General features: G+C 42.5%; 1 protein-coding gene across 8 annotated transcripts in view; it reads left to right on the forward strand.

Moving 5' to 3' along the window:
* Positions 1-15,788, forward strand: part of LOC111076524 (cell adhesion molecule 2) — a 128,021-nt gene that overhangs the window by 94,185 nt on the left and 18,048 nt on the right. For 7 of the 8 annotated variants that reach the window (XM_041592482.1, XM_041592483.1, XM_041592485.1 and 4 more), the window contains 3 exons: positions 1,821-2,501; positions 10,179-10,253; positions 14,694-14,791. In XM_041592482.1, the coding sequence (XP_041448416.1) occupies positions 2,129-2,501; positions 10,179-10,253; positions 14,694-14,791 (546 nt within the window). In that variant the 5' untranslated portion in view covers positions 1,821-2,128. Of the gene's footprint in view, positions 1-1,820; positions 2,502-10,178; positions 10,254-14,693; positions 14,792-15,788 lie in introns of those variants that run through there. The other variant, XM_041592489.1, reaches the window with a different exon arrangement.

Raw genomic sequence — 15,788 nt, forward strand, 5'->3', positions numbered from 1 at the left:
TGCCCTATCCTTGCCCCTTTTTCTCTCTGTGCGCTAACTGGTTGTGGAGTTTTCTAGCAATTAAACGAGGCATCCGACTTGGCTTCTTCCTCCCCCTACCCCACCTCCCCTACCCAATACAAAATGTACAAAATGATACAAAGAGTAGACGGGGGGCGCTGACTCCTTCTGCTCCCCGCACTCTCCCCCACTCTGACTCCATCTACTCTGTAACTGGAAACGAATTTGCGGTTAGCAAATGTTGCATGCTGCTTATGTGGCAAATGAAGCATGTCAAGCAGGTTACCCATACGCCTCGTTGGCCCCCAAACTCGATTGGATGTGAAAGGAGCTGGGCTACCGCCTTGCCCCCTTGATTACCATGACCCTGACTCTGGATTTCGCCACAAGTAAATACGTAAATGTATGTGCGTGTGTGTGTTTGTGTGTATGGAAAATGTGGAGGAAACCCTACAAAATTCTATGGGAAATTCTTAAGAAAATTGACTAAGAGAAAATATTTATGTGGCAGAAGCAGCCATAAATGTTGTGGAAAATGCATATAACATTCTCCATTTGTGTGAGAAGAAATTGTTGCTTTTGTTGAATACAAACCGCAACTTAATACTCACTTGATTAGGGGAATAATTAGATGAATATTTGTGTAAAAATTAACACAAGTATTTGATGGCAATCTTATACATATATTTAGTTTGGCAGCAGAGAATTTATGGATTTATATAAATTATTATTACTCAATTAAAAACAATTAAAGCTACGCTACCCCAAGTACAGGGTATTTAATAATCGAAGCATTTGACAGTAGTTTATCCTGCTTAAGTTATAATGGAAATAATTGCCATTAAGTGATTATACTTATCGGATTATAAATACCAACAGAATGTTGATTTATGCAGCGTAGTTCCTTTAAACTAAATCATCATCATCATACACGCTGAAATTGTGTTTAATGAATGCCATTTAAAATACAAAACTAATATCTTTGATAAGCTGCTTATTTCTAATTTAATATCTACTTGAATGAACTTATCTTTCTTACATCTACAAATGAATGCCACCAGACAGCACTTACTATATCTTATTTAATTTTACTACCGCCATAGAATTTCCTTGGAATTTTTTTGTTGTGTAAATTATTCATTTGATGTGTGCTGTCCATTTGGAAAATGCAGACGAAAATCCTTTTGCTGCTTTGCAAATGAAAACCAAAAATCAATTATGAAAATATAAATAGCTTAATCCTTTTAAGAATTATGATAGGAATGTGCAGGGCAGTTATAGGGTCAGCTTTTACCTGAATTTTCCACAGAGCTATTTGTCTGTTTGCCTCACTCTCTGCCCACACCTTTTGCCCCTTTTTTTTCACTCTATTTACCGCACACCCCTTTTCCCCTTTACCCTTTTACACATTTGAACAATTTGTAAACTGTTAACAGCTCCATGCCACTTGCCCCATGCCCATACCCTTAATATACAATTCTGCATAATTTATGGCCACATAGATTGAGGCAACAGAGCAGGGCGAAGCAGAGACCATGTATATGTATGTGTGGCTGCATAAATAATGAAATGATATTTAATAATGCAATGATGAAAACTTACGGCAATGCAAACTAAAATTAAAAGAATGGAAGTGGAAACCGGAGAAACGAGACAGGCGACAGGAGACAGGAGGAGGTGGTGGTCTGCAGGGAAAAGTCAGAAAAAAAACGTTGAATAAATGCGTTGAAAAATTAAAACCATTGCCATTCATTTTGTTGTTGAAATATTTAACGTTATTTTATGTATGTTGATTTTTTTCCTCTCTGCTATTTTTACAGCAACACATCCGCTGCATAGTCAAACATTGGCCCAGAGGCGACTGCAGTTATGCAATGGAAATGCCCACGTATTGCCAATCGGCCAAAGGGCCGAGCAACAAATTGATGTGCATAAATATTTGAATAACGCAGCGAATCGAAAGTGAAGGAACAGCAAAAGCCGTACAAGAAACCAAAAGAAAGTTACAGTGGATAGGAAGGAGGGAGATTACACTACAAAACAGAAAAAAACAAAAAAAAAATACATAAAAAAGAGGAATAGTCAAACGACAGCAGACAGCAGACAGAGAGGACGGAGGCATAACAAAATGAAAATTAAAATATTTCCGCTGACAGCGGAAGCAGCACTGCTGCGACAGCAACAACAGCAGCAGCGGCAGCAGCGCTGTCGGAAAATGAAATTGCAGCGGAAGCATAAAATGCCGGAAATATCCGCAAGGCTAATTGTTGCCGCCATCGCCTCGGCCATTTGCCTCTCACTTATCCTCACCGTGTGCATGCCGGTGCCTGTCCAGGCCCAGGAGCATGATATCATGCACGACCATGACCACCATCACGACCATGGGGATGACGATGATGATATGGATATGCATCATCATCTGGATATGTTGCATCATCAGCAGCATCAGGATTTTATAATAGGCGAGTCCGAGGAGCGGGATCACATAGCACATCATTTGGGTGAGTTTCATTCATGGAATTCAGCCATCAGCCTTGTTCACAAGTTCCTTTTCCACACAAATTATACGAAAATCGAGCTTGAAACAAGGCTGATAGTTATATCCTTTACCGATCACTTTATGTGCAGCTGCTACTAGCTCAGCACCTTCTATCACTTTTTCATTGCTGTGTGCGGGGTCACAAGGTCAATTCGGGGGCAGCAAAAACTTTATAGTGTCGTCTGGGACATGCCGCCTCCATTTAGCAAAGCTATCTGGATGTCATTTCAAGTGAATTATGTGACTGGCAGCCCCCAAATAACACACACAGTGGGGCTCATTGAACACACAGAGCCACACACACACAGAGAGAGAGAGAGAGAGGCAGAGTGGCAGAGTGGCAGAGAGTGAGTGAGCTATGGCGAATGGGGAAAGAGTACAGGACCCCTCAGAGCACGTGCTTGGTTAGCTTTAGTGGCTGTTTAAGTTGTCATTGTTCCATAGCATAATTAAGAGGGGGCGTATGCGTATTGTGGCTTAGTGCTGGACCTGGACACACACACAAACACAGTCTTCCCTGCCCTCCCGCTCTCTGCCACACTGTGGATCTGCCACACATGCTGTTGCTGTTGCTGCCTCCTGGCTGCTGCTCCCTGGACAGTGACCACTTAAGTTTTCTTTGTCTATGACTTGTGCGGGGCCAGCCTGCCTCCTGTTCCTGCTACGGTGTCTTCCACCTTCTGCCCTTGCTGCTGCTCCTTCTGCTTGGGCTGTTCAACAAGTGGACAAACGTTGACATTGCCACACCCACACACACACACGCCTCCCTCCCTCCCTCGCTCTGTCTCACGCCCCCCATTTGGGTCCACTGTGATGTGTGCGTCGTCCTGTGTCCTTGTTTGAGTATCTACTTATGACAAAAAGTGATTGACATTGTGATTGATGGCACTTTAGGTCGTCAGTTTCTGGTTTTATGACTTGACATGGACTTGACCGTCGGCATCCCATGAATTCTTTTTTGTGGATCCTCTCCCCAAAAAAAAAGAGTTTTTAAAGAGGGATTTGCATATGGATTTTGCACTGGGTCACTGAGCACTGCTGTGCTGCTGCTCCTGCTGCTGGGAGGGAGTCCATAGTTGTGCTTATGTTTCGGGTCCTATAGTGGCCCCACAGGGACTCATTTGTGGATTTATGGACTCCATTGCGTTTATTCCGGTTGGTTAATTATCATTTGGGGCATTCGAAATCCACTTTGCCGCTTTACAGCTTTACCTTTCCGCTTGTACAATTATCAATTATTGTTTTGCATTTTCAAATGATTGTTCATTGAATTTTCCCATACTCATAGCACAATTTTTGGTTTCTTTCTTTTCGCTTGCTGCATTTTTCCCCGCCAATTTGGATGCTCGTTTTTTGTAGCTTTTCCGCTAGTGCTGCTGCTGCTGCCGCTTTTCCTTTTCTGATGTAGCCGGCAATTGTTTGACAATTTTTCAACAATTTCCCCACTGACTGCAGAAAATTTTGTCGCTCTGCACACACACAGACACACACACAGAGAGCTACATGCACTTTGCGCATTCTATGTCATTTCCCTTTTATCCGCTGCCATTTTTTCGCTCCTCTTGTCTATGTGTGTGCGTGTATGCGTGTGTGTGTGTGCTTTTTTTCACACGCTTTCGCATTGCAACTAAAAGTATGCAAGACTGTTTTTTTTTTGTTTTTTGTGTGGCGCCTGTCGCTTGGTTAGCGGCAAGGCAACGAAGCGGATGAGCTGCCTGCCGAGTGCCGAGCGGTAATCAAAATGGGGTGGTGGCTTGTGTGTGAGTGTGTGTGCGTTGCAGGGGGTTTTGGGCTGCTGCTGGGGTGCTGACTGCAGCACAACAATCACGGTCGCTGTTGGCCTTTGAGGCCGTGTCAGCGTGTTAAAGTGTGTGGATGCGACGCGACGCGACTCTTGTTGTTTCCCCGGCTCCCCTGCCCAGCTCCTTATTTGCTTTAGTTCGTGTGATTTGTATTTTATTTTGTGTTGCTGCTGCTGCTGCGCTTTGGGCGGTCTCTTGCTCTCTCTTGTTGCTTGTTGCTACCCTGGTAATTTTCCCAGAGTCCAAAGGGTATTCTTTAAGCGTTGTAAATTTCGAGGGGTTTTTAAAAGTGGAATTCACATTTTTAAAGATATTTGGCCGTGCTTGAGTTTTGATTAGAACTTAAAATGTTTGCAATTAAATTTTAAAATGTTAAATATTAAAATATTTTTTATTTTATAATTGTTATTATACTTAAGTTTTGATGATAGTTTAAAATATTTGTTGGTCATAATTGAAATGGAAATTAAAATATTTTTTATATTATTATTAGAAATATTATTTTTGTATATTATTTTGTATGATTTTCTTTATTTTTTGTTTCTTTGTAAATTAAAATTAAAGTTGGTTCTCTCTCCTTTTAATGCCTTTTCCCTTCTCGGGGTATCCTTAAGTCGTAATTTTCAACCACTTCCTAATTTTGTTTTCCTTAACATTTGCTTTTGCCGTTGCTGTTGCGCTTTTCTTCTTTACTTATTTTGTTGTTGTTTTTCTTGGTATTGCCTCTTGGCTAATGTTTTGGCTTTAACATTATTTTCCGCTGGACCTCTCCTGCTGTTGTTCTGTGCCGTTTGAAGTTGCCTTTTGTAGTTGTGCTGCCCGACCGCAACGCACCGCTCCGCTCCTCTTAAACTCTGAGTTTAAATTTAATTTACTGACTGTTGATGTTCTGCCTGCAGCGTGGCCATTGGGGAATTTCTAATCAAACTTGTCTTGGCTGTTGCCACACATATCAAATATGGCACACAACTCAATTAGCCGCAAAGTTTTCGCTGCGCCAGTTTTCAGTTTGCAAACTGAATATGAAAATGGAGAGGGAAATGGAGATTGCAAGTGTAGAGGGAATTGGAGGCAGAGAGTGAGAGTGGGAGAATGAAAATGGAGCCAGAAAATGGTGAGGGGCAAGACCAATGCAGAGAGGTAGAAACAAAAGCGCAACTCGACACCTGATCCGTGCGATGCAAATGTTGCATTGAAATTTGAGCAGCAAAATTTCGCCTGCTGCTAATTTGAAAGTTCAGCCCAGTTCACCACCCAACCGCACCCCACCCTACACTGTTCTTGCTTGCTTTGTGCCATGAGGGAAATGCATTAAACTGGCAACAAAGTATGATCCCCCATTCACGGAGAGAGATGCACAGGACGCAGGACTCCATCACGTACGCAGCAGCAGATTGATGGCTGGAATGGAAAAAAAGAAGAAGGTGTTACTCAATGGCTATCAAGAGCCGAATCTTGGCCCTGGCTCATTTCGTAATACGCCCCCCCATTAGGCCTCGGAATCCACCCCCCAACGAACTTCTGTGTAATCTTGGGGCCCCTTCATCTAATTGGAATCATTAGCCGGGCCATGAGCAAACACTTACCAACACTTACAGGAGTCATAGACAAATTTGTACAAATTTACAGGCAGTTGTTGACACCTCTCTCTGATAATCCGGCGGCGGCTCCACGCCGGCCTGGATTCCGTTACCCGGCGGCAAGTCCTCCCTTCCTGTCTGCTGGCTAATAAATCATCCAGAGACCAGACAGTGAGTGAGTGAGCGAAGAGGCTCTGAGGCGAGAATTGGCTTAAATGCGTTAAGAAAAATCAACACCAACAGCAAAAGCAACAGCGGAAGATACACTGAGAAGGGTGGTGGGGGGGGAAGAGGAAAGAGACAACAGCACAGAGAGCAGCAGTCGCTGCCTGTCGCTGGCAGCAGGTGCTATGCTTCTCAGTCATCTTTTACCCTCCATGCCCTGTCTGCCCCTTCCCATCGGGCAGTTCTTTTTGGTGGGGGGGAAGTGCGCCACAAAAAAAAAAAAGAAAGTAAGAGAAGAGCGTAAATTAAAATCTGCCGCAGACGCAGAGCTCTTGGAGAACCTACAGCTGTCCATAGATGTGGCGCAGGCGATGCCTCTAGGCGGGGCGGCATGTTTCGAGTTTCGCTCTTGTGCGTTCTTTGTTTTTTTTTTTGCTTTGTTGCATAATTTGTCGGCGCACAACCAAAATATATTTTCGTTTGTTTGCTTTTGCTTTAAATACCCTGGAATACGCATGGGCACCGGATGGGGTATATTGTGTGTTACATTAAATGGTATAAATTATAAGTGGTGCAATTTGGCTATAAAAAATCATTGGTAAGGTAGATAATAAACTGAGCAGATTTTAGAAAGTGTTGTAAATATATTTAAATAATAAATATACATAAATATATTTAAATAATAAATATAAATAAATATTTTTAAATAATAAATATACATAAATATATTTAAATAATAAATAAAAAAAATAATAATTAATAATAAAATAATAAATAAATAAAAAATAGAAATGCCTGTGCTATAGATATAAATCGTATGATTATTATAGTCGATAGAAGGAAAACCAGTTAATGCTAAATAAATATTCTAATTGGAAGAATTATTATCATAGATTATTTTTTATATAATTTTCAAATATTAGAAAGCTTCTTTTTCAACAGTTTTTATATTGTAATTTAATTCCCCGACAGTTTGGCTGTGACTACAGGGTATTCCCCATAGTTCAAATATCACACACAAAATTTCAATTTGTTTTTTTTTCAGTTTTTTTTGGATGTTTTGTTTTGGCTACGCCTTCGTTGTGTTTGGTGTTCCTGTTCCTGTAATGGCGTGGAGCAGCAGCAGCAGCTCCCCTCTGCCGTTTCCCCGTGCACTCATGTTCGCTACCACCCCCCATACCACTCTAAACCACTCTTTTGCTGCTGTTGCTCCTCCTCCAGCTTGTCCTTCTGCTTGTTCGCTGTCGGCTGTCTCATTGTCTGCCAGCGACAATGTTTGGGATGGAAAATTTAAAGCATATTTCTTGGCGCTGTGCCGCAAGATGGAAAAATGGCATAATAAATAAATCTACTTTGAATTAGCGCCATTTACTTTACATTTATTTTGTGCCAGCGCCCGCCCGTGCAATTTATAGCCATCGCTCGTTCGCTGTTCTCCGTTCGCTGTTCGTTTGCTCGTTTTTCTTTATTTAAAGATTTCCTCTGTCGTTTTCGTTTGTTGTTTCTGTCGTTTCAATTTTTGTGTGTGTGTGTTGGGTGTGAGGCTGCGTGCGTGCTCTTTGCCTAATGAAGTTCTGAGGTTAGACAGGCAGCGATTGTGGCAGTGGCAGGGGCAGCCCCCTAAAGGTGCGCAGCAGCTAAGTGGACGCGAAAGTAGGTAAATTACAGGCTTATATTATGCTCGAGATGGATACGCTTTAATGGTGGCCAAAAAGAGAATTTCCATTTCAATGCGCGAAGTTCTTCGTTCCATTTTGAGGGGGGTGGTTGGGGGCCAAACCTTATCAAACATTTATCTGCAATTGCCACAGAATTGCTGGCAATCTGGAAATTTTTCTACATCACATTTCCCCTGCTCTACTTGAGTTTCCCTTCATTATGCCTCGTTCTACTATTTTTCACGGTCACGTCGTATTGCCTGCAAATCACGTCATGGCAAGCATAGAAAGCAGCAAAAGCCGATGAGAAGAAAGGGGGGGAACTTTTTCAAACAACTTTCACAACTCTTTTGGGGTTTTAGTGTGCTGTCTAGTTGTAGGGCACGTAGCCATAGCATAGCAGTCTCCTGGCAACATTTGTTGCCCCTCCCCCCGCATTCAGTGCGTTTTCCATGTCTGCCACATGAGCCAAAAGCCACAAGAAGCGAAAGGAATTCAAAAGCAGTGAGAGAGACAGTCAGTTGAGGCGATAGAAGATGCTTTTTGGGGATGCAATACACAGCAAAAAAAAATATTAAAAACAGCAGTGGCAGCAGGCAGACAGACAGAGAGAGAGAGAGAGAGCGAGAGAAGGAGGCATGCAGAGAGATAGAGAGAGAGCGAGAAAGAGAAACCGAAGTCGAGTACAAAAGTTCCTGATGTTTGCCTTGCCGGAGACGCAACTTTGGTTACACTGCCAATCCCAGTTCCCAGTTCCCAGTTACTTTTTCTTCTCTTCTCTTCCTTTCTCCCTCTCTGTATCTCTGCCTCTCTCTGTCGTAGCAGAAATCGAATTTATTGCATACTTTTGTGCTGCGTTGTGTGTGTGTGTGTGTTGCTGCAACCACAAAATGTATTTGCATGGCTGGCTGCTGCAGCTGCGACAAGTCGAAGAGACGACAGTCTCTCAGTCTCTCAGTCTCCATTTCCAGCTCCTTTCCGTCCAGTTAGCATGTGCCTTGCCGTTTATTAAAATGCAACAATGCCAGCAGTTTCCAAAGCTTCTACGCAGCATGAAAATTAATTGAAAATTTGTTTTGCACCAGCCTCTGTCTACAAGTCCTGCCTGCCTGGCCTGCCTGCCTGCCTGGCCTGCCGTCTTTGCCATTCAATTCGCCAGCTCAGTTGGTAGCTTGAAATGGGGAATCCATTTGGTTTATTGACTTGACTGTCTGCACGCACTGAACAGAGAGAGAACCCACACAAGTCGAGTCCAAGGTCTTTGCGCTTCTAAATAACATTATTTTATGTCAATGCCGTGGAACCACTGGCAAAAAATATAAAATATAAAAAGAAATTCTGTGGCATAGCAAAAGTGTATCGCATCAGTCGTACAATTGAAAATCAATACTGGGGGAGATGTCGGTTCTCTATGCCCAAAATTCAGAGAGAGAGATAGAGAGTTTTCTTTAATTAATTTAAGCTTCAGTTGAATTTTGGTGACTGGGGCAAATGCAGATATATGTATGCCTAAATTCTCTATGAAATGTCCAACAAATTCTAAAACTAATTTTCTGTTAATTATGTTACGGGGCTATCCATTCACATTAGCCAGAGGTTTATCCCCCACCGCCCCTTGCCGGCTCACATTCTAAACGCAAACTCATAAACGTAAATCTATTTACCCATTTTGCCAGTTTTGGGCATTCACTAAATATTTTATGATGCATTTTGTGTGTGTGTGTGTGTGTACATTTTTACCTATTTGTGGTTTTGGGGTGAAGTGAATACCCTTGGTGCCGAACCCCTAATCGATTTCATGCTGCCCCCCTGATGCTGCACAAAAGTCAAGCTGCAACTTCATTTTGCGGCTGTGAAAATTACAAGCTGCTCGACCGTAACCGAAAGGCAAAGCAAAGGAAAAGGCAGCGGCAAAAAGGCGTTGAAAATGTGACCCTCAAATATTGGAAAAATGCAAAAGGAAGAAAAGTTTTCCCAAACACACAGACTGCACAGCCTGCACAGGCTCCTCCACGGGCTCCACGGGCTCCACAGCTTCACAGCTCCACTTTCTGCTAGAGCTCTTCTTTTGTGGGCGGCCTGGATGCGGCTTGGGTTGCGGTTTTTGGGGTTTAAAGCTGCCACTTTCCCACGTTTCAAGGAAAACGAAGCCAAGGAAACGAAACGAAAGAAAATATCTGCTTATATTCCTTACACACTCCTCCTGCCGCAAATTCAATTTACACTAAGGATAACCAAGCCAATATTAACTACATCGCTAAATGTATATACTTTCTCTTTCTCCCCTCTTTCGCTTATCCACTCCCCCCACCCCCCGCACACCCGACTGGATGCACTGGATCAACTCTTTTTCATGCCTTGACTGACGATGGTATGCTGTACGCTTGAATCCCCCCTCTCTCTCTCTCTCTCTCTCTCTCTCTCTCTCTCACAGCGGAAATGCAAAATAAGGATGAGCTACTTGAAGACATACGCGAGGATACGGTCGTCAATGCGATACCAGAGAAAGGTAAGTTATTCCCTTGCCAACCCCCTCTTACCCCTCTCTGGTCCTTGTAGCATCTTCCGCAAAGCCAACAATTTCCATTTCCATATATTCCACAAGAAAAGTGGAAAGTGTACGCGAATCGTTTTGGCTGTGGGGTACATGCAGCTGGTGATTGGATTGGAATGACACCACTTGAATGAATGAGAGCAGTATGAACGGGAGCCTTCAAATATCAGAAGTGAGGGAAATACATGCCTGGGGATATTCAATTGTTGCCAGAGCAACTTTAATTTGACAGGAGATTTACTGTTTGATTGCTTCAAGTAATTTTTTATTATTTAATTTATAATTATTTAATTTATAATTTTATTTTTATTTTTATTATTTTGATTATTATCACTATTTATTATTTATTTAATTATTTATTTATTTTATATTTTTTTGCACATTTTTATAGCAATTCAAATATTTTATTTTGTTCATTTTTAATTGATTTAATCAAGGGGATCTAATTTTTTCAGTTTCGAGTTTGTACACAAGCAAATTACAGTCGAATATTTATTCAACATCAAAATGGAGTTTTAAATGAGCAAAATTCAATTAAAGAAGGAAGAAAAAATTGAATATAAATTCCTTTCACTTTCGCATTTGTTTTTCTCATTTTTTAATTATGATTCTAAGAGTATTTAATTGTCACTCCGCCGCCAGAGATAGTCGGAGTCAGAGACAGGCCCTGCACCTGAGTTCTGTGCCGTGCTTCCATATCGTTTTACTTATCCCCAGTGTCGTCACGTGCTCATTTCTTGTCTGCCAGCAGCCCCCAGCCCTACGCTTCGCCCTACCGCCTGCATCCCGCCAGGCGCCATTAAGTCAGTTGCCTGTGCGGCATGCGTCGCGTCGCGGCGCGTCCCTTTGCCTCTTAGGCTTCACATCGCATTCAACCCACCACCCCCTCTCTCTCTCTCTATCTCTCTCTACCCCTCTCTGTGTGTGTGTCTCTCTGTCTGAGAGACTTCTCTGCCTTTAGAGTTGCTTTGGCTCTTGTCGCAGTCTTTTTTCTCGCTTTTAAATTTTATTTATTGTAAATTGTATTTGAAACGTGCTGAGGTTCAGTTTTCTCCCTCTCCCTCTCCCTCTCTCACTCTCTCTCGCTAAAAAGGCGGCCCGGGAAATGCTAAGCTTGTGCCCTTGGCATGGATATCGGAGAAAGTATCGCATGTAATACGCAACGGTATGTGTGCATGTGTGTATCTGTAGCTGTAGATGTATCTGTGTCTGTGTTGGTGTGTGTCGTGCAACTTAATAGAGTTGTTTAGCATTTAAATAGCGCCATTTACTTGTTGTTGTTGCTGACTGCCTGCCACTGCCACTGCTACTGTTGCTGCCTGCCACTGCCTGCCACTGCCTCTGTCGCTGCTTATTAAGTTGGAATGCCAGTCAAGTCGAGTAGACTTAATAAACTTGGCTTTAAGCAGCAGCCAGCAGCCAGCAAAGCAGCGTAGCTTGAGAAAGTGGCCCATTAGGCACTCGTGACTAAGCCAAAAGCAGTTTATAATTTCAAGTACCTCCCCCCGCCCTGGCAAAACGTCCGGATGAGTTAAGAGCCCGCCCGCATTATCAGCATTCAAATTGCATTTGTTTTCCGGCCCCCCCGGCCGCCGCTTGAAGTTTTCCGCACAACTTAAACCGCCATAAAAGGCGCTCAAAACCGAGCACAAAAAAAATTAGCACAGCGCTTCCTGTTTATCCAGGGGATTTGGCAGCTAAGCCAACACACACACACACACACACACACACACAGACACACACAGACACACAGGGAGCGCTGAAAAGGCGCTCAGAAAACATCATAAACATTGTGTTAAGCAGCCAGGGGATGTAATGCAAGATACTCGTATCCGCAAAGCATATGCACATTAAATCCTAATTTCATCTGCCCATAAATCCACTAAACAATCACACTTTCAATCCTCCTCAAAGATGTAACAAAATTTTCACACTCGAACGCCTCAAACGAGGCGACACAAGAGAATATGAGAGGGGAATTATGCCATAAAGAGACACACACTTACACCACAATGCGTAGAAGGAGTACTCGTGTATCTGTGCGTATCAATAAGCAAACGTTGAAGGGATGTGGGCATGTGCTGTGGGGGAGGCAAAGCAAATCAAATGAGTTGGCAAAAGGCGACAGACGATGACGAAACAGTTGATGCTGTGTATGTGTGTGCTGTGTATGTGTCTGTGTGTGTGCTGTGTGTGTGGGCATGTCAGCCATTGAGGACAGTCTGCTACGGTTTGGCTTTGACACATCGAAGAGCTGCCTGTGTAATGGAGCTTATTAGTGCTGTGGGCGAGGGCTGATTCCCATTATTATTATCAAGTGAGCCATACTTCAGAGCGCACAAGTAACAAACAACACACAGAGAGAGACAGAGAGAGAGAGACAAAGAGATAGGGAAGCTGAAGCTGTGATGCTCTTTGAGTCTTTGAGCCACCTTTATGGCTATATAATTTGTTCACTGAAATGGGAAATCCTTCAGCTTATAGCCACATGAACCAGTGTTATTCCCACACAACCACAGTAAGGGTATCATGGACCACTCCAAAACGTGATGTTTAGCCAGAGATTAGACGACAATCAACCACAGGATGGGGAACACACAACAAGCTAAAAACCAAGCAAAAACAAGCAAAAACAAGCAAAAAGAGGCAAAAACGTTGCCCCATTTTGCGCACTTGTCCGCCGCGCCACAATTGAGATTTACGGCCGCATCAATAAACATCAAAAAAAAAATATTCCCCCTTCAGGACACACACACACACAGCCTGAAAGCTACAGCCTCTGGCTGCCACACCCCAAACCCCTTGCTTATCGGCTTGTTTACGCATTTTAAGTACAAGATTGTTATGTGTTGATTTGCCTTAACCGATGCGTGCCCCGCATATGAGAAAAATGTCGAGTCGAGTCGCTTTGCGTCGCGTCGCGTCGCGTCACTCGTCTTGTCGTCTCATCTGACAAGGAATTTAACCCAGCCACCCAGCCACCCACCCACCAGCCCGCTACCCGCGCTAACCGTTGTATGATTTTATTTTATTACGAGTCGAATGCGTGGGGCGCAAAACTTTGCTTTGCTCTGCTTTGCTGCTGCCTGCTGCCTGGTATGTCAGCGACAAACAAGTGCAAAAACACAAACAGTCAAGCAGTCAAACGAAAGGGTAGGGAGGCAGCTGTAGGCGCCCAAGTTTTAAGCTCGCCCCCTTCCTGACCCAACAGCTAACCACAAATCTGTTGCATACTTGCGGGCGCGCGCGTTTAAAGTCAACGCGCTTTTGGGCCGCCTCATTGAACAGGCCGCTGACGCCAGAGCCACAAGCCTGTGTAGGGGTGTAGTGGTGTGGGGGTGTAGGGGTGTGGACTTTGATTGACTGGTTGAGAACTGAGTGACAGGCCAGGACGTTGGTCTAGGCCATGATTGTGTCGGTGCGCTGCTCCGTTGATGTGGGTTTATGCTAAAACACAAAGTAAAATGGAAAATAGAAAATGGGGGGCCACTGGATATCCTGGACTTAAATCTGCGCGCACACAATGTAGATTAAATGAAATGTAATGCAATTTATTTTCATTAACCTTTAATTTGTTAGGTAATCAGAGCTGAGGGAAATGTGTGTGTGTGTGTGTGTTGCCTAGCCATACATTGAAATTAGATACAAAAGCGAAAGGTGAAGCAAAAACTCTTGCTAGAAAAAAAAACACTTTTTTACACACTTTAAAATTTTTCCTGAAGAATTTTTTTATAAAAAAAAATTGTTTGCTATGTTTTGTCTTTTCTTACTGAGTGTGAATAAATATAATATTTTTTTTTATTCCCTAAGGAAAAGTCGAAATTACAGCTTGAGCAAAAAATAAAACTCAAAGAATAATGATTATTTTTTGAGTTATAAAGTATAACTTAAAATTAATCATTATGTTCTGAGTGAGTCAATAAAACTTGAAAATTAATCATTATTGTATAATTGTTTGAATAAAACTTATAATGATTACAGTCCCTACTTTAAATGCTGCATTGATGATAGCCTTAGCTCCAGAACTATTAATTATAATTCCCTTTATCTAGCATTATTTTATGCCTAAGCTCTGCCTTTAATACGTTGGTTAATCAGAGTTAAGGTTAAGAGTTAATTTAACCAAACCAGAAAGACAATGCAAAACCTTACAAAAAAAAAACAATAACACTTTTCCATACCCTTTTTGTTGTTGCTGCATTGATGATAGCCTTAGACTAGCTTAGAGCGGAGGTTCTTAACTTACAATAAAATCGATGTGAGTCAAGAGCCCTCATTCTAAGTTAATTTTGACTTTAATTGGCAGACACTTGCACCTGCACTTAAGCATTATATTGGGCAAAATGTAGAAACTCTTACAAATTTTATTTAATTTCACTTTCCTTCTCTTTTTAGATCTTCCCAAGTTTGGTGAACTGCTGCAGAATGTCACAGTGCCCGTGAGTCGGGAGGCGATACTCCAATGCGTTGTCGATAATTTGCAGACCTATAAGGTAAGTTATTCTCACCCTCTCTCCCGCTCTCTTTTTCGCTGCCATCTCTCGCTCCTTGCAGCGTCCGCTGTCAGTCGGAACCGTTTACACTTCATCAGCTGAAAACGTGGCATACTTTGGGGCAAAACTTTTCCTTTTCCCTTTTTTTTTTTTTTGGTATTTTGTACCTTTGCGTGTCGTTCGTTAAACGCACAAAGCGATTTTGCGTTGTCCTGACCCCATCTGTGACGCCCTTTTGGGCTGGCACTGGAGGCACGTTTCGGTAGCCCACTGGCCGCTACTTTGATTTCGTGACCCATAGGCAAACAAAACATACACACAGAAAATGTATCTCTCAATGAATTGCCGAAACGAAACGAAACGAAACGAATATAGGAAATGGCAAGCGACTAAATGGAGCAACTGTGCATCTCATGGGTGACCCTTTTGTGTTAATAAAAACGATATGATCATTATCTGTGGCCTCGTTACCGGTAACTGGTAGCTGGTTGCTGTTGCTGTTGGCGGCAGACAAATTAAAAGATACGAAAATTGATGCCTAAATAGACTCCAAATTCTGTACCTTAAAACACGACTGCACCATGTGGCACCATGTGGCGGCATGTTGGGGCGTGTGGCATTCAAGTCGAGTTCATTTTAATCACTAGATTAATAAGCTATTTATAACGTCACAAAGCCCAATAACTAGAGATCAAATCAAACTCTCGACTTTCAAGCAGAATTCTCTTTTGGCTTTTGGCTTTTGGTTTGAATTTCACTTTTGATTTTGTCTTTGTCTTAGCTGTCTGCCATATTTAGAGGATTCCTAACCGTATAGTTAATATTTAAATATTCATAAACTATTCTGTTGGCAATACTCAGAATATAGCACGCACTCAAACACACACGCACACACACACACACACACTTGTATGTGTTGCATTGTTGCTGTTGCAGCCACCATTTTGTTGCGCTTTTGAGCTATGTTGCATAGTACCCGCGATGACAAAGGCTTCTC

This window comes from Drosophila obscura, unplaced genomic scaffold (genome assembly GCF_018151105.1).
Source record: "Drosophila obscura isolate BZ-5 IFL unplaced genomic scaffold, ASM1815110v1 contig_179, whole genome shotgun sequence".
Classification (NCBI taxonomy): Eukaryota; Metazoa; Arthropoda; class Insecta; order Diptera; family Drosophilidae; genus Drosophila; species Drosophila obscura.